Raw genomic sequence first — 19,078 nt, 5'->3', positions numbered from 1 at the left:
TGTTTCTACATTGTAAAGACATAGAAAATCATCAATTATTTCTTGTAAATATAACGTATGTAAGGATATTATTTATTAATTAATAAAATGTATGTTGCTCGAAGTTGGTGAAATTCTAACTTTTACACTAGTGAGGTTAAAATTGTTTTCAACAACTTCTGTCTTGGGTTGCTATTTGTGACATTTGTGACAACGTTAGCTATTGTTCAGCCTAGAATTGCTTGGAGACTACAGTCAGCCATGAAGCCAGAGGGTCCACTGACAGAGAAGGACATGGACTATCACAAATGTCCACTGATATTATAAACAAACCTTCTTGATTTAGCCAGAATCCCATTTTACTTGACTATGAATAGATTTCCCACTGTGTCTATCAATCAAAATTTAATGAAATAATATAATAACTTGAATGTTGTCTTAAATCCATCCAAGACAAAACTTCCAAGACATTATTAACCTAAAGTCTAGCAATAAGGCAGTTCACAATTACCCATTTCATCTCTTCATATTATTCCCTGGGTGAAATGCTGCCTGCTTGTCATTCATGAAGTCATTAGCTGGACAGCAGTGGATACAATTCTGAGAATTGACTGGTGACTGTCTATGAAAGAATGCTTGAAAAGCAGACCCTTAAAAAGATAACTGAGAGCTTTGTTTTGTTGTTTCTGCTTGCAGCTTCTCTCTAAAGCAAACGTGATTTTCAAAGGGAAGCTGGAGCTCCATGGTGGGATGTGTACAGACATGTTCTCCTCTGAGGGAGAAGGTGACATTTACCTGTAATGTTAATCTCCATCCCTTCAGGTGGACTTGCTGCTCTTCAAGTCTGTCAAACCATTATTTTCCTAACAAACACCTTACACTATAATTCTTATGCTGTTTTAAAGAATTAAGGAAACAAATTGCATCTATAACATTAAGCAAGTTAAGGTGAATTACACTAAGAATCTCTTACCTTTCTGTGTTTACCAACATATACAACTGATGTGATTCTCTTAGTGCCCTGGACTTAATTAACACATACAGACAGCATTTTTGAGTGACTGTGTTTATGCAAACTATGGTGACAGTGACACTCACATGAAATCCCTGAGTTTTAAGGAGGGGGAACAAGTGATCATTTAAAATTCCCTCTGAAGAGCAGTCCAGATTCCCTGCCCTGGGGAAAGTCCAAGGTCCTCCCACTTCTATCCAGGTCCAGGAAGGTGAGCATCCAAACAGGCTAGGCTCCCACAAAGCCAGTTCATGCATTAGGATTGAAACCTAGGAGGGGGAATGGAGTAATGGAATGGGGGGAGGAGGAGAGGAGTGGGGAGAGGGGGAGGGGAGTGGGGGAAGGGGGCGATGTGTGGGAGGAGGAGGAGGGAAATGGGAAACGGAGTGGAGGCGGAAATTTTTTTCAACAACTAAAAAAAAAATAAACAAAAAAACTCAGAATTCTCTTCTGACTATCATCATGCTAAATAAAATTTTCTTTAATTTCTGTTTTAAATATTACATTGTTTACTAATTGATAATTTAATCAGACAACATATGGTTTCATATACTGCTCATACAGAGTATGACTCATCTTTAAAATATTATAATATTTTGAAGTGATACAAGAATCCCTTAGATATTATGACTTCTCCATGACATTCAGGAATGCCTCGGGGGGGGGGGGGATAATCTGATCTTCTCTTTCACGAACTGTTACTCCCCTACTTCTCCAGTTTAAGACTTTGCCATGAACATAATTTCCTTTTACTTCTTTTACACTTTGCATGTATATTACAATGTCAAATGCCATTTATGGTGCTGGGAGATAGATTTAAATATGTCATTTGCATGCTAGCAATGTTATATAGTTTTTGTATATCCTTTTCCTTGATTTCACTCAACTTTCATAATAAGTGCAGTGTATTGAGTTTTGTTTATATGTTATTGTGGCATGTTTCTACTATGCAGAAAATTAGTAAAGATTAATTATGTATAATTAATTGATATAACAAATATAAAACATACAGAATATGTGAAACTGCCAAGCCAATATCATTTATTCTTAAATTATTACAATGAAAGCTATATTATATTTTGAGATATGAATATATATATATATATNAATATAAAAATAAATAAATAAATAAATAAAATTTTCTCTGTAGCACAAAACAATGCAAATAAGACAGAGACCAGAAAGGGGGAGGATGAAAACAAGAGGGAGAGATGGTGAGAGGGGAGGCAAGGGAGAGAGGTGGAAGAAAGGAAGAAAAGAGAGAAGACAGACAGAGAGACAGAGATGGAGGATCCTGAGCATTAGAGAGTGGGAGCTACTATCTACATCCTTTGAAGGACCTGCTAGGCATCTGGGGATCGTACATATGGTATGTGATTGCAAGGTGATAAAATATCCCAATAAATTTAGGAAAATCTCCAACTATAGAATGCCAATTGCCCCCTCTCACTACCTCCTATCAAGTACTCAGGTGTGCCCAGAAGACAGAGGCAGAAAGATCTTTATGAGTTCCAGGCCAGCCTGGTCTAGAAAGAGAGTTCCAGGACAGCAAGGGCTACAGGGAGAAACCCTATCTCTAAATAATAATAATAATAATAATAATAATAATAATAATAATAATAAACATAAGAAGTACTCCAGTGTGAGCCCTCTTCTCTCCCTTTACATCATGGGCCTTGTCTTTACTTGCTCATAATTAGTTTAAGTTATAGAATTTACTCTTTGGTCACAACTAAAATAAGACTGTTTACTCCTGAGACAGTTTCTTAAGGTGCATTTAACAATGAGCATCCGCACTCGGGTGTCACAGTTGCCCAAACATTAGACTTCAAGCCATCTTCTTGTTCCATTTTTTTTACACACAAAAGGTCCCCAAAGACCAACATTCTGCAGTTAGTAACAATGGTCTTATTAGTTTGTCATAAAACCCAAGTGATCCATGTGTTTAATAACACTGACTACGAGCTCTAAACACTGATTCCTCAGTTCGGATGTTTCTTCGAAATGAAGGGCTGGAAAAATCAGATGAAATGCTCTGAGTTGAGAGGGGGAGATAAAAAGGTAAAGAATCTATTTTATAAATGCATAAAATTTTCAAAGTCACCAAAGGCAGTATAAACTTACTACCTAGGCTATCATGTGATCCTGACCAATTTTAGCCCATTTTAAGGATGGTGGCAGTGCAGCCATTTGTCCAAAATTGCTTCTGAGGGATCTTTCCTTTCCTTCCTTCCTTCCTTCCTTCCTTCCTTCCTTCCTTCCTTCCTTCCTTCCTTCCTGCCTTCTTTTTTATTTTTTTTCTTTTTCCTTTTTTGTTACTTGAGGTAACTTCTGCTTCCTGTTAGCACTGCACCCTCCTGTCCTCAGCAGTTTATGATAAGGGCATTAAACATACATATTCAACAGTTGTTCTAGTCATATAAAGTTTTAACAAAGGTGTGGAAGTTGAAAACATTTGCTCTTTCAGTATGCAGTCAAATAAACTAATAGCTTGATAGTAATGTCATGCATCTAAAAAATTAGCAAGAAAGAGAGCTGCTAAAAACACCAACATTGCAGATAGCACTAAATCTGACATAGATTTGTTCTTCCACCAGTGACTGTGGTGTGCAATTATTGATATAATTATGCCTTATTTGAGCATCATTCGGGTCCTTTATTTATGTTGAAAAGTCATTTCATGAGACTCCTTTTCAACTTAACATAAAAAAATCTTCATGGGAAAAATGCATTGTTTTCTAAGTTCAGCTGGATGTGTACTTAAAGGGATGAGGGGAGGCAGGGGCTGAGAGTGCCACATATTGAAGCAAAGCAGATTCTAGTAATACTGATTTAAAAACTATAAGACTGATGATTATTTTCTCCTCATTCAAGTGTATATTAATCTCTTCAAACTGATTAACACATTTTAAAGTCAATCATAAAGAAAGAATTTAAGAATTATTAACTCTGGAAGAATTCTAGACACAAACTGAATGAGGAGTAGTGGTATGCAAAATTAATGTAAGAGGCTGTTCCTCCAGGTAGGACTTTATACCAGGAAGTGATTTCTATTGAAATGGAGCTCCTGGAGAAACTGGGAAGTCATAGGTAGGACTGAGGAAAGACTGGGTAGTGCTGCCAGTAGTAGTGACTCTAGTCCATTTGATCACTCCCCTATGCAGACTGTAAGAACATGGAAAATTTTAAGAAATTTTGCAACATCAAGAGCTAGTTGAAAACAGGAACCTCTGCAAAAGTATAAACCACGAAATGTTCCTAGCAGCTAGCCACCTGTCCACACCCAGCTTTGTGATCTAGACAGAAGCAGGGGAGGGCCAGGGCCATTCACAGAAGCAGAAGTAGCAGCTTACAAAGAGAAGAGGGTGCGCAGAAGTTGTCTACACCCTGTATCTAGCAAAACCAATCCCCTTGACCCTGAGTAAACCTGGCTTGCGGTTTTTGTCTATATATGTCAACCCCAAATGAGGAATGGAGCTCTCCCTACTGCGTTGCATCACATGGGGGACTGCTCCTAGCTAGCTGGAGTGTATGTGCAACGAAATAAACCGTGATTTTGCATTATGGACTTGACTGGATTCCAGTGGTCTCTCTGGGGGTCTCAACTTGGGCACAACAAGACCACTTTAGAACACCTGGTCAAATAATCTGAGTGATTCCCCAATTTCTTTCTAGAGAAGAGATAATGATGTTCATATAAAAATTCCGAGTTTTGAAATCTTGACAGTCAGCTTCAGTACTTGATTATTGCATAGACACGTGAGGATGGAGGGCTCTGGCTGAAGGATATCTATTAGTAACATCTGATTTGATTTGAGGAAATTGTCTGAAAACATACTGCTATTCTAGATGTTTTAATTCGGTTTCTCACTTACATATATGCATCAGAGAAGGAGCCCTCCCTTCTCTGCAGAATTCAGGCCAGATGTAAATGCTCTAGAAGGCTACCATACATCACTGTTCCTTGCTACAGATAAATTAGAATTGAATAGAGAGGAAATAAACACAGGTTGAAGGTACTGCTGGCAGGACGATTCACAGGCTGAGGTGGAGACGGATTTAGCCAGGTATTACAAAAACAAGAGTGATCAGATGGGATGGGAAGACTACATGTGGCTTCCTCCAGAAATGAAGACTTGAAGTGAACCAGGGAAAGCAGAAAATGGCTTTATTAGAAAACATATGGAGTTCCTTAATGCCAAAATCCTTACCAGAAGTAAAAAACATATGAATTTCAGTGAAATAGGGTCTCAAAATTTTTAAAGCACAAAAATTTTAATAAAGAACATATTCAGAAGTGTTGAGTATAAAAGGCACAGAATGAAGGGAGATGTATGTGATGCAGTGGTCAAAATCAAGAGAGTGAGAATGGACATAAAGTGAAGCCAAATAACAGGCCTTATAAAGAGTATAGCGGCAGCTCCCTAGAACTGTCAACTGGGCTTCCCAGCTGCTCCCTGCTCTCAGTACAGTTCTCACTGTTCTCAACTCCCACCTATCACTAGAACAGAATCCTGTGAGACAATTAAGAAAAAAATATAACAATATATAAGTTAGAGCTTATTATTATTTTTATTTTATTATTTGTGCATGATATATGTGGGGAGGGGCACATGCCACATCACACATGTGGAGGCTGTAGGAAAACCGTGGAGTCAATCTTCTCATCTCACATTTCCATGGGTTCTAGAGATAAGCCTGGGTCATCAGTCTTATGCTGAAGGGCCTTCAGCCACTGAGTCATCTTAGAGCCCCCAGAAGAAGTATCTTTTTGTATGATTGGTTAGTTATATTTTATGTCAAGGAATGATGGGTCAGAGACTAAGCTGGGAAATATTAATATGGAAAAAGTTAAAAAAAAGGGGGAAATAGCTCGACATTACAATGGATGTAGACAAACAGCCCTGACCCATTAATCTAATTAGTAGGTGTAGTTAGAAAATAATGTGCTCTAGTGCGGCAGGAGGATTAAGTTAAACAGTAAGACAAAACCTTCACAGCTGCAGAGGAATTCTGGCAATGGATCATCCTGTCATGGGAATTTAGAGATTCTCCTGGCTGGAAGACTCTAATTTATTATGGGCTGATGTAAGTATAACCAAAGTCAACCCAGACATCAAACAAGGGAAAGGCTATATAACCTAGGAATTCAGTTTATATCTCAGGGTGGGGAGACTAATAAATATGAAAATCCTTTATAGCTAGATTAATCATCCTTTAAGAGTTCCCATCCATCATGCCACTGACTTTTCAATGTGCTCTTTCAAAGACCCTTCAGCATCTTCCTAAGTTCACCAGGCTGCTGCTCACTCAGTCTGCATTCTGCTTCTACCTCACCCTCCCATCACAGCCCCCCATGCCTCTCACAGGTTATCCACTCTCACTAGGCTCATCAACTGCCTCTGCTCAGAAATGTGTCTGACCATAGCAGACTTTTAAATCTTTTTCTGCCTTTCAAAGTCCAAATATTGTTAACTGCCTCCACCCCAAACTCAATACTTTAATCCTTCAAGGCTGGGTTGCTCCAGGAATTCTATCTGGATCCTACAGTAGCCATTTCTTTTGTTCAGGATTTCAACAGCTGTCATTGCCAGCTACTTTTGTGTAACCACTCCTGCACTCTTCTAATTTGTTGTTACATGATTTCCAGTCTCATATCCCATGTATAATCTGAACTCTATTGTCTTTGTTGATGCCATTAGTACTTCCATGTCAGGATGCAAAATGTTCGACCAGAGAATATACTTAGTGGCTTTTTAAAGGGCTCACTAACCTTCATGGTCATTTTAAAGCTATATAGAATTGGCACTGATATTCTGATAGCAAGCCCATTGAATCTTTACATTGCAACTCTCTCCATACTATGCCATTTTTTCTTCTTCCATTTTCACTCCGAATGACTTCCCAGCATAAAACACTGGGTTTTCGAAAGCTGTTAATACCTAGTCCCATCAGCAAGGAATACATTATTACCCACCAGCCCCATTTCAGTGCAGTCGGAGCTGAGTTATCTGGCTTTAAAAGATTAACGAAGATGCTGCACCAAGTAGACAGGTTTGGGATACACAAACATACTCCATTCTTTCTGCTCCTTTTAAATCAGACAGACAAATGGACATAGAATGCAGAGAGGATCAATGAGGCACATTGATTCATTCAAAACATCTCTTCAAGATTTTTGGTTAATCTATTTAGTTGCAAAGCCAGTCCAAACTTGCCTTCTACATGTTCAGACCATATCTTTACTTCTTTAGTCATACATGTAGACATTCTAGGTTCGTGTAAGTTTCCCCCGTGGCCAGAAAACTGGCAGAGAAAAGCAAGGAAGCTAAGGGGGAGGCATTGCACCCAAAAGCTCTGGCAGATACTGCCACCTGCAGGGGTTAGAAATGCTGGGTTTATGTCATCCCCATCTCACCTCCTAAGTCTACAGAGTGTGATACTGCACTACATGAGAAAGGACAGACACTCGTATCAAATCTCAGTCTTTGACTGAGAATGTAGTATTATATACATATGTATGGTGGGTACATTAGACTAGCAAAAATTAACAGGGCTGTAAACAAAATTTAAAGATAGAAATATTACATCATCTCAGTGATAATTTCTGATATATATCCAAGATGGCTGTGGTTTATAGTGGAGAAGAGGATTTTACTTCATAATATGCTCATCCTAAAATTATGTGACAGTCACGTGCACAGTGGAAAGTCTCAGAAATTAATCATATAGATCTGCCTTTTTAAAATATGGTCTGTTGAATATGTACTTAAAAATTTAGATAATTTCAGGTTAGATAAGAAAAATGTTGAATTTGAGTGTTTGTTTTACAATAAATCTTCAAATGTGTGACCTTGAAAGCTTTATTGGAAAATAATTCCACCTCACATATAAAGGACCAAATTTAGCACAAAGAATTCTACTTAAATTCACTCAACTCACTTACTATTAAAAATTCAGTCAATTTGTTTATTTGCTCATTGCCCACACACACACACACACACACACACACAAAACACACAATCATTTTCAATACAGTTTGATAGTAGCATCCAATGTTTTTTAACCTTTGACAGTTGCACGTTTCCCAGTAGGAACAGTCACAGTACAATTGTCAACACTGTGGAAATTTCTGATAGACTCTACCATATATATTGCCATGTGTCTGTGAATCTAGAAATATTTGGGTTACAAGTAGTCATATATTTGCCCAACTATTAAAGGGTTTTGTGGATTCAGCCCCTGGTCCTCAAATTTGCACAGCAAACATTTTGATTCTTAGTTGTTTCTCCAGCCCTCTACATTGACCACAATTTGCTTATGTTGGGGAGAGAAAAGGGAGAGTTTGGTGACTTTTAGCCACTCATTCCTACTTATCTCCACTCTATCTTACACTAGGGAACTATATAACAGGTTATTGTGTGATTACGCTTCTATTAGATTAAATATCCAATTTGAAGAAGGTAATGAATACCTTTATGCAGTTAGAACACTGTGAATTTTTGAGAAGTACTTGGCCATTTAGATGAATTTTTGTTCATTTCCTGGTAAATTACCTCTGCGTTGTAGCTAGGTGGGATTTTGTTATTTCATTCATTCATAGCTGCATTATGGCGATGAAGTTGAAGCAGGGAATAACTTTTTGGAACTTTGTCACTTTCTCAAGGTTAATAAATGCTTTATGCGACAGACAAGAGTGACAGTAGCCATGTCATGAACAAACTCTTGGTGAAATTGGTTATAACACACAGTAGGTAACTGGAAATCTAGCACTTAGTGTGAGCCTAGAGGAGAGTGGGCAGATGGTGAGCCTGCCTTCTGCACACTACTTTCCACCACAAGTGTGCCTTAATTTCTCTAAGGATGATGCATATAGAATACTTCAAACACTTTTTCTTGAAATGTAGGCCATATTTTCCCAAGCTAAGGTTTCTATGATACAGAAATTTGATCCAACACAAGAAGAGGCTGTTCCCTCCCCTCACCATCATCGTATCTTCTAATAACAGCTATGGCCCCATCCTTTCCCAGTGTTATCATACTCTCGTTAACAGAATTCATTAGCAGATAATAACTACAAATGAGTTGACCCCAAGAGACGTTCGAATGAGGGGTATGACAGGGTCCATTGACTCTTCCCACATTGCCATGCCACTGTGCTCACTGCTGGGTTCTTATGTCAAAGCCCCACTTAACTGTGCTGACAAAAAATGATGCCTGCAACTAAAAGTAATTACCTTGCTTAATATTAAATTTCATGTTGAACAGACAAAAAAACAGCTGCTAAAAGACGTAGAGAGATGAATAAATTCTTGTCATGGGTGTGGGGAGGGAGGGAATATGTTGGATTTATCTTATTGACTATGACCATTAATTATGAAGCTAGAACACTAATACATTAATGATTTAAATGATGACATAATTGTTTATACACTTGACATTTTATGCTACTATATGCTAGTATATGTTGATATATATATGTATATATATGTGTATATATATATATATATATATATATATATATATATATATATTTTCTCTGTTACTGCTAGTAGTTTTCATGTTAGTAAGAGTCTAGTGGCATCCTCCATGACAAAATGTTTCCTACACATTACTGTGGTCCATAAAATTTTTTATTTTAATTTTGTATGTTATGTTTAAAGTACAAACATCAAAAGGAAAGTGTCACAGCCTTCAACTACAACTCCACCGCTAAAAGAGAACACGTGGCAATTTTCTTTCTGAGTCAGGGTTACCTCACCAGATATAAAATATTCTCTAGTTATGTCAAATTACTTATAAATTTCATTTTCTTTGCAGTAGAATAGTATTCAGTTGTATATATTTGTCACATTTTCGTTACAGTCATCCAGTCATAGACTTTAGACTGTTTCCACTAGGCGAGTCTAGATCTCACCCTTCACCAGAGAAGCTTCGTTTTGTAGCAGCAGGAGATTTTTTTTATAGAAAGCTACAACTGATCAAAATGTCTAGAATAGCTGACCATGGAGTTCCCAGTCCTAAATGATATTCTTACAACTCTACTCCTGCATCCTAAGGCTCAGGGAACATCAAGGAAGAATGGCTAGAAACATTACAAGAACCAGGCATCTGCTGTGGGACTGTGCCTTCTCACAGTAGGACAGAAGCTAGATTTATAAATCTCAACAACACAGCTACCTGAACAATTCCAGTCATTCCAGTGGTGCTAGACGTAAAGCTACAGGCAGTTCAAAATGATTAAAAGATGCAAAATTAGTCCTCTTCAGAGATGAGCACCTGATCTATTACATAATATGGAGTGGACAACCCTAGAAAAATTACACATGCAGACAACTCTTAAGTCAATTCAGCTGGTCCCTATTTGCATGTTGATTCTATAAGCATATATGTAACAACAATGGGTCGAGATGAGGAGGTCATAAATTTGGGAGGAAGAAGTCTGACATGGGAGGGGTAATAAGGAGAAGAGGAAAAAGATAAATGATATAACTATATTTGAATTACATTTTTTAAAAAATAAAAGTGCATACTTTCACTATATAATTTTAATAAGACCCTGTCACCTCTATCAAATATCATGAGGGTGAAAATGACCTTTTAGATAAACATTAAAGAGAAGCAAATGCTTAATTCAAGCACTTTTAATCTTGCAGTAACAAGGGAGAATATATATATATATATACATACATAGTCTATATTTGCATATATACACATATTACATACACACAAAACCCCCTATCTTCAATTGGAATGAGTGTAAAATGTACATACTATGTTCTAGAAGAATAAAAGTATGACAATAGGATTAGATTCAGGTAATAAAATAAAAGAGAAAAAATGTTCAACTGGTTATAAAAAGATCTTTGAAATACAAGGCTGATACTTGTCCATTTGAAAGCATAATAATATCTTTTTGTAAAAGAATCATTTTTAACAACTTTTAATTTGATATTACAAGTCAGGTCTGCTTAAAATGAAGTTAATATCTATTTGTCAGATGTTCAGCTTTCAAGTTCAGCATAAATTATTTCAATAGCATAATTATTTCTGATGTCAATAAAAAAAGAGGGAGTATTGGGTTTGAGCCAAAATATTCACCAACAGGACCCTGTTGATGGATGGGAAAAAGAGTGTCTCTTCTATCAAGTTAAGATGGTGAAAACTATCATTCTGAAAACAAAATAAGAGGGTGAAAACTTACGTATGGAATAAAAAGCAATCCAAGGAATTGTCTTTGTTACCTCTGAAAGGTAACTAATAATCAGAATTTGTGAGCTTCCCATTCAGAAAAATCCTCACTATGATTGTTTTGCTTCTACTCAAGGATGCTGTGAATGTGAGGGGATCAGCTGAACAAAAACTTGTAGTGGCAGCGAAATGAGCAGGGCAATGCCCATGAAAGCCGACATTCTTCCCTTCTGATGGAACAGGAAGAGACCTTCATAACTCTCCACTCTGTTGTTTTTTAGCTACCTTTTCCATCACAATTATTTTCCTCATAGGTATTTTCCTTTGTTCTATTTCTTTGTGCTTGAATTCTTCTGCAGAGTTCTGTCTTATCCCACACACTCCACTTTTTCTTGCCTTGACTTTTTTCTATTCAGAGGATCCAACCATTCTCTATCATGAGATGTTCACTTTTATGCCAATACCTTACATGAAACACTTTCTCTAAATAGTCAATTATCTCTAAAATTACAATTTTATTTTCCCTAAACTGTCAAGAAGTTCAGACAGTTTAAGATTAAACATAAAATGGCTTATTTCTAAAATTATACTTTTGAATTAGTTAGGATAACTGATTTAGACAAAGTAATTTCATTTGATTGTGCCCGAGGTACTTGGTAGAGTGATAGATATTTCCACTTAAATGAAACAAATTAGTGGTCAAAGGAAAATTCATGTTTGATATATCTTGGGAAAGGCTCATGGGCAAAGAAGACATAGCTATTGAAAAAATTACATGAGATAGGCTAAAAAGTGATCATTCCATGACAACCTATGAAAACTCTGTCTGGATAAGACAGAATGTGGATCTTTGATGTGAGATTCCCCTCTATATGGTGTAAATATATTTTATTATCATTGGTTAATAAATATGCTGCTTTTGACCTATGACAGGGCAGAACAGTGTAAGGTGGGAATTCCAAGCAGATCAAAGAGAAAAGTAGGCAGAATCAAGGAGATGCCATGTAGCTGTTGAAGGAGAAAGACACCACTGGAACCTTGCTGGTAAACCACGAGCCTCATTGTAAAATACAAAATAATAACAATGGGTTAATTTAAGAGGCAAGAACTAGATAGTAATACGTTAGAGTCTTTGCCCAAGCAGTGTTGCAATTAATATAGTTTCTGTGTGATTATTTTGGGTCTGGGTGGCTGGGAAATGAACAAGCAGCCTCCAACTACAAGTTTCAAAATTCTCACTTTTACAATCAGTTCATACCCCCTCATTTGAAACACACAGACTTCTATATTATACAGTCAACCCCATCTGGGGCTGTGACACTCCCCTTCAGGATTTGTCCCGAACCACAAGCATGCAGAACAGGCCTTGACTCCTTACTGAATGAAACAATACATCACTGATGGAGGAACATGAGAAGAAAATCTAATTTTGCTATCCTAACACTACAGGAGACTAAAACTAAAAAGATGAAACTTCAATTTTACTTTATTTTTTTACACTTCTAGTGTCTTTGCTGTAGGCTTTGAAAGAAGCTACCATGAAGACATTATTTTTGTTTTACTTTTAGGATAAAAGACAATATAAACACGAGTTCTCACCTAATAATCCTCTAATTGGTATTCCCAAACCTATCCCAATATGAAATTCCTTTCTTTATTATTTTATTATACACTGAAATTCTATATCCTCACATTTAGGTCAAGTCTTTCTTCTGGGTAGCCATTTTCTGAAATTTGAATTTACTTAGTATTCATGTTCTACAATACTCATCTCTGCAACTCCACATTTTGAACTTTGAAAACCAGGTTGGCTACCACTGCAGTGGTTCTGCTCAGCTCTCTCCTTGCATTTCCCCTGTGACTTTCAGTGCAGATGTCCTCTGTTGGTAGGAACTCGCAGACTCTTGGGTTTTAAATGAGTGATACAGCAGCACTAACATCTGGGACATTCGGGAGGTTGAATGTCAGCTGTTACATAAATTGTTATTTGCTGAAACTGTAGTGTGGGAAGCAGCTATGAGAGAAATTTAGTACAATGATGTCTCCTTGAAGTACACATCTCACAAGGCTCCCACGGCTGGTTTATCGCAAACTTGCAGAAAGCAAAACGTGGGCTGAATAAAATTAAATAAAATTAGTTTGTTTGAATCCTTCATAGTACATACTCAGGTGGCTTTCTAAGTGTATTGTAATTGAGTGCATACTTAACCAATAAGCAAATGATCAATCATTAAATAAAAAAGAAACTGAAATATTTTCATTAGTAGCTGATCCCTGTAAACATACCACCTCTCTCAACTACATTAGAGCTAATAAAGTAGAAACCTTTGAAACACTAAGCAACTTTACTTAATATTTGTGGGCAACTGAAATACATGGAAACACAATGGAAAAATCATATTTCAGTATATTTTATATAAAGTGTCTAGCTCTGGATCCTTCTTCTCTAGCATAAAAGGATTCAATTGCAAATGAAGAATGGATAGTTATATGAAAGAGGAGAGTCTTCCAGCTGTTAGTAAAATTGCTTCCACTTGACTGCATGCTCGTCATATTAATATATGGAAAAACTGTACCCTATTTAATCAACTGCTTTCTAGTCATAATCAGGAAAGAGATAATCCATTTGGTTTGATCTTACCATAGTTAAAAATGTTGTTTTGTTTTCTTTAATACAAGTCTTTTATTGTCCCAAAAGACACCCCAAATTGTATTACAATTCAGGATCTTGTTTCTGGAACTGGTAACTTAGGTCTACTCATCAGCCTGCTGCACTGTTCCCTTTTCAGACACATAGATACCATCCAAAAACTTCCTGATATCCTTGTTCTTAACTGTTGTAGCCTGCTGTATCAGAGCCGCCGAGTTTGAAACAAGTTCAATGTCATTCCCTTCAAGGATTAATTCATCCTTCTGGGCTTGAGAGACAGAACAAGCAACGCCTGTCCTCATCCGAACCCTGCGGATGTATTTTTCACCCAAGAAATTTCGGATTTCAACCAAAGATCCATTCTCCTGAATAATGACGTTGATGGGGAAGTGAGCATACACGGACCTCATCTTATAGCGGAAGCCCAACGTAACACCCTTGATCATGTTTTGAACGTGGCTGCAGATGGTTCTGACGGTGGCCAGTTCCTTCCTGTTGCCCCACCATTTGTCAACCCGGAGCCTCTTCTTCTTCTTCCCAAGAAGGCTCAGCTCTACGTTGATGTGATTGAAGTCCCTCCGGAGGGTTCCTCTGGGGCCCTTCACAATGACTGTGCGCCCCTTCAGAGTGATGTCCACATTTTCTGGAATGTCAACCGTCTGATTGCTGAGAATGGTCTTCATCCTCGCAGTAGACGGGGCAAAGAGCTTGTTTTGTTTTTTTTTTTTTTTTTAACAGACAATTTAACCACAGGATTTCTTGCCTCAGAGAAGGGAAATAGAGAACAATTTAGCTGGAGAGTCTCAGTCTCTTTTGAAGTACTGAACCCCAGGCTTTATTGTTGGAGCCTAGGAGAGTGGCGTACGCGCATTACTTGCCTTCAGTAGAAGAAGTCCTGGCTCACCAACAGAATGTGACCATGAAAGGGATCCTGGGCTGAAGAGGGTATCTGTGAGTTGAGAATCTGTCCAATTGTGTAGAGTCAGTCTGTCCCCAGTTCTGTGACTTGGGAATGTGCTGCTCACCGACTTTCAGATGTGTCTGCTCTGATATCTTGGAAATTTATTTGCACACGTAAAATGCCTGATTAAAGTTTAGATATAGTATAATGTTAACCAGGTACCCTGAGTACTAAATGTCTGTATCTATGAGAAGGTATAAGCCATGAGAAACCCAGACACTCACAGAGATTATAAGGATAATAACAGCACAGAGGAGACCATTGCACCCTTTAGTGAAATGTGACCTAAGAAGTTTAACCTTTGGTTATCTGTTTCTTCATGGAAAAACAAAGAGCTACTATTGGTTACTACTTCATGCCATTCACACAAAGAATAGTATTTTTATTTAAGTAAATCACTTGCTACATTGTTCAATAAACTTTAGCTCCTATTAAGATACATACACACACATATATGTATCTTAATATGATACATAAGAGAATGCCAGAAGCTAGGAGCTGTTGTCCAAGAGAAACATTACTCATGCCATCCTTACATCACTATTTGATTCAGTTTAATTTGTTTCTTTCCCTAAACATTTATTCAGAATTATACACGAATCTCCTTCTCCTGAGATCCAGTCAGCTTTATGGAAAATTTCCAAGTGTTGTCAAATTCTTCTATGTCTCTGATTGTCACATGGCTTGTAATTACAATCAGAATTTGTCCCTGACAATAAGGTTCACCCTGTTAAAAACACAGAAAGACAAATAAGTTTAAGCAGCTACTCAGTAGCAAGGTATTGTCATTGTGTATAATTAACTTCCAGTGCTTTCTGAGCTTGGCCAGTAATTACTGTCAGAGGATTCGCTTGTGCACGAGGCATGTGAAGATTCTAGGCCTGCACAGAGCAGTGACCCTGTGGAAGTATCATCACCACCATATCCCCCTCCAGGATGTCAAAGTCATCGTGGTCGAAAGCTCACTCTCTACATTCCCAAGATCTTGTTTTCCTTGAGAGGGGAGAATAAGTGGCGAACGAGAATCCTTCCAGAAATGCACAGCCTCGCCTGTACCAGCAAAGATGGCACCACATAGGATACTGACAAGGTCTGACTTAAAAGCAGAATTGCTGTGTCCACTGATGCCAGGAACAGAAAGAGGCACCATTCACTTTGCAGGAGACACACCATATGCTGGAGTTGCCTGCTTATGAAATGAATAAAGTAGAATTCCAGCAATGGGTGAGCCAAAAGGATGGAGAGTGGATACCATGATAAGCCATTTCGCCACACAAAAATTTCTGGCAATGAAATGGAGATGTTTCTAAATCAACCACAATTGAGAAATAACTTAAAGATATATAGAGTTGGCAGATGGGAACAGATATGTGTAAATACAAAGAAGCCACTTGCTGAAATCTATTATAGTGATGTCCAAATGGACTCATTTCCAACAGATCTTGAGTTTCTATCTAGAACATTCTATAAGTCTTCCTACCCTCAAGTTTAGAGAAGACTGACCGAAAGGTGATATGACAAGTAAGATCTACCAAACAGCAAGAACCAGCAAGCTGTGTTTGGGGAACCACAAAGAGGACTGACAACCTGTCTCAGGAAATGTCTCAGGTTCCTGACTAAAACTCTGGGAAGGTGATGGCACAAACTTCGACTGTGAAGAAGAAACAACCAACAACTAGAAAACACAGAATTCACCATGAATGCTTGAAGGCCATTCTCTCTGTTTGAGGTGTGACTCTGAAACATGCAGTCAAAAATGACTTTTTTTTTCAAGCAGAGAATGTCGCAAATGAGATAATTTGTTCTTGTCCTAGGGCTCTGGCTGCTCAGTTCCATCCCTGCTAAAAATCATTAAAGTTGAGGCAAATTTTCCCTTTCTCAAAGTCTCCCACACATGTGCAAAGTGGCAGCCCTGTGGTTTCTGTGCTCACCAGGCCTCCCTTTGGTTGTGAGTCTAGACAAGCTTTCCCATCCTAGATGTGAAACGATGGTTAAGCGGAAATTTAAAAGGGAAATCATTTAACAAAGACATGGAGATGCTAATTCGATATTTGGTCTGAAAGTATTTTCAACTCATTTCAAAGAGTCTAACTTCTTTGAATTTTCACCCTTTTTCTAAATCTTTGTGAATTCCAGACATCTTAATTTTATCACTTCCGACTATTTAAATGCTGAATTTTATTTTCCTCTCCTAACAGCTAGTCTTTCTTTATTTCTTTTTAAACAGGGGAAGAATATATGTCTTCATTTAGTTTGTTTAGTCTTAACATCTGGATGGCATCTATGGCCTGCTTTAGGTTGCCACTGTGTGAACAGGTTCATGTTATCTCTAAACCCTGATTCCAAGTCACTGCCTAAATATCATCTTTGTTCATCAAATCTATCTTCTCCACTGTGGTGCCAAAGCTGTGGTCCAACTAAATGAGCCAGAGTCTGTTACTCCATCATCAACATCCTTACTCCAGACTTCTCTCTGTCTCCCAGAATGATCCAGACATACAAATCTTAGTCTACATTTTTTTTTTTTTTTTTTTTTTGCTTTTGGGTCAGATGTTGGCTATCCATGTTGGATAGTGACCTAAGTTTAAGTTGACTAAAACACATTTGAATAATCAATCATAGATGACAAACCCACGTTTCAAGTGCCCAGTGGCAGAATGGTTAGTGTCTGCATGCTGGACAGGACAGATGTAGGAAGTTCACTTGAAGCTTTACTGGAAGGAGTCAGCTTTCTCCTGTTCACACTGAAATTCTGCTTCTTGAGTCAGCCTTCGAGAACGCCACCCTTGTGTGTATTATACAGTCTGACATCCTTTCCCTATCTAAGGGGTATTTTTGCCTCTCCTTAGTCAGTTTGAAAGCAACCATGGGGGTGAGGCCCTTATTGACACCCTGAAGACTGACTTTATCCTAATACTGCTACATTCACAAAGTACCCTGTTGACACCAGTTTGACAGAACTTAACTACAGTACACTCTTCTCCTTTCCCAACTTGTCTAATTTCTCTACTAAACTTTAAGTTAGGTAGACACAGGGACCATGTTTTTTTTTTTTATTTTTGTAGATGCAGCAACAAATATGTCAAATGTGGAACAATTCCCTGTGTTTATCTTAGGAGACAGACCTTTGGTGCTCTTTAAAGCAGCACTCGCTTTGCCTTAAGAAAAGATTTAGGCATCCAGGCCATGTCTTCTTACATCATTTCCTTCAAGGATTTCCACGGAATTTACCACACTATTCTACACGCATTCTCCCTTTCCCCCAGTCCATGCAGCAATCTACCTATGAGTAGAAATACTATGCCAGATGGAAATGGGATTTATAATTCCAATCATCTGGTAGTTATAGCTTTAGCCTAATCCTTGTGCCATTAATATTTCTTTAAATGTCTGTATTCTGTTGGTGACTTCCTCCATCCCAGGAATCATGCCTAATCTCTTTGATGAGATCTGAGTTTTGCTCAAACTACAATTTAGTGAGTTGACCGGGAGCTAATAATCTTTTACTAGTTCATTTATCAAAGAGACAAGCACAACAATGCATGGATTATCACACAGAGACTTTGGGCATGAGCTATATTTATCTGTTAAGAACCCTTAATAGCACTTGCAGTAGACACTGGAATCTATAAAGACAAACATCGCCACAGTCCTGCTCCTCTGTCTTCATTTAGATGTCACCAAAACTGCTGAAGGTCATGTACAAAAATGCTAAAAAACTGGGATCTTAAATATTTAATTCTTTACATTTTCCACATTAAACAAGTTTCATTACTTTGGGCAAAACACTCAAGTCATTAATAATTCCATAATCTTTTAGTTTCAGTGTTTTCTTGAAAAGTCAATGATGTCACTGCTAAATGTTCCTATTTGGAGAAACTAATTCTGGGAAACTTTAAGTGACATTTTGTATACCTTTAAACTTTCCTGAAGCACAGAAAGCTTTAAGATCTTGTGAGATAACAGAGAGGCATTCAGTGAGTATGTGTTAGAGATTTTCTTAGAGTTTTGGTTTAAACTTAGCACTGCTTCCATCTCCATGACTAAAACTACTCTCTTGTTTTACAGGGACTGTTTCTCCCCATGCTGAGACAGACTTATGTCTCCTAAGAATGACCAACTAGGAGTTATGGAAATAATAATTTATTATAATTAATTAATAATTAATAATAGTGGTTGGCATTTATTGAAACCATTATTTTATGTTCAGTTTGCTTTAAAGACTCTCTGCTGTTGGGAACTTGTAATGGGACCCTTTTATTGACAACTGTTAGACCTTCCCATT

The 19,078-nt window shown here is 37.7% G+C and overlaps 2 protein-coding genes across 7 annotated transcripts in view; both read right to left on the bottom strand.

Moving 5' to 3' along the window:
* Positions 1 to 19,078, bottom strand: part of Nrxn1 (neurexin 1) — a 1,063,094-nt gene that overhangs the window by 226,899 nt on the left and 817,117 nt on the right. The gene's annotated exons all lie outside the window — the stretch shown is intronic.
* Positions 13,857 to 14,534, bottom strand: LOC126504048 (60S ribosomal protein L9-like). The gene has a single exon (XM_050146068.1). It carries the CDS (start codon positions 14,513 to 14,515, stop codon positions 13,937 to 13,939), a length of 579 nt encoding a protein of 192 aa, XP_050002025.1. The 5' UTR covers positions 14,516 to 14,534; the 3' UTR covers positions 13,857 to 13,936.

Source organism: Alexandromys fortis, unplaced genomic scaffold, assembly GCF_014885135.2.
Source record: "Alexandromys fortis isolate MF-2015 unplaced genomic scaffold, M_Fortis_MF-2015_v1.1 scaffold_42, whole genome shotgun sequence".
Lineage (NCBI taxonomy): Eukaryota > Metazoa > Chordata > Mammalia > Rodentia > Cricetidae > Alexandromys > Alexandromys fortis.
This window is presented reverse-complemented; position numbering and strand designations above follow the sequence as displayed.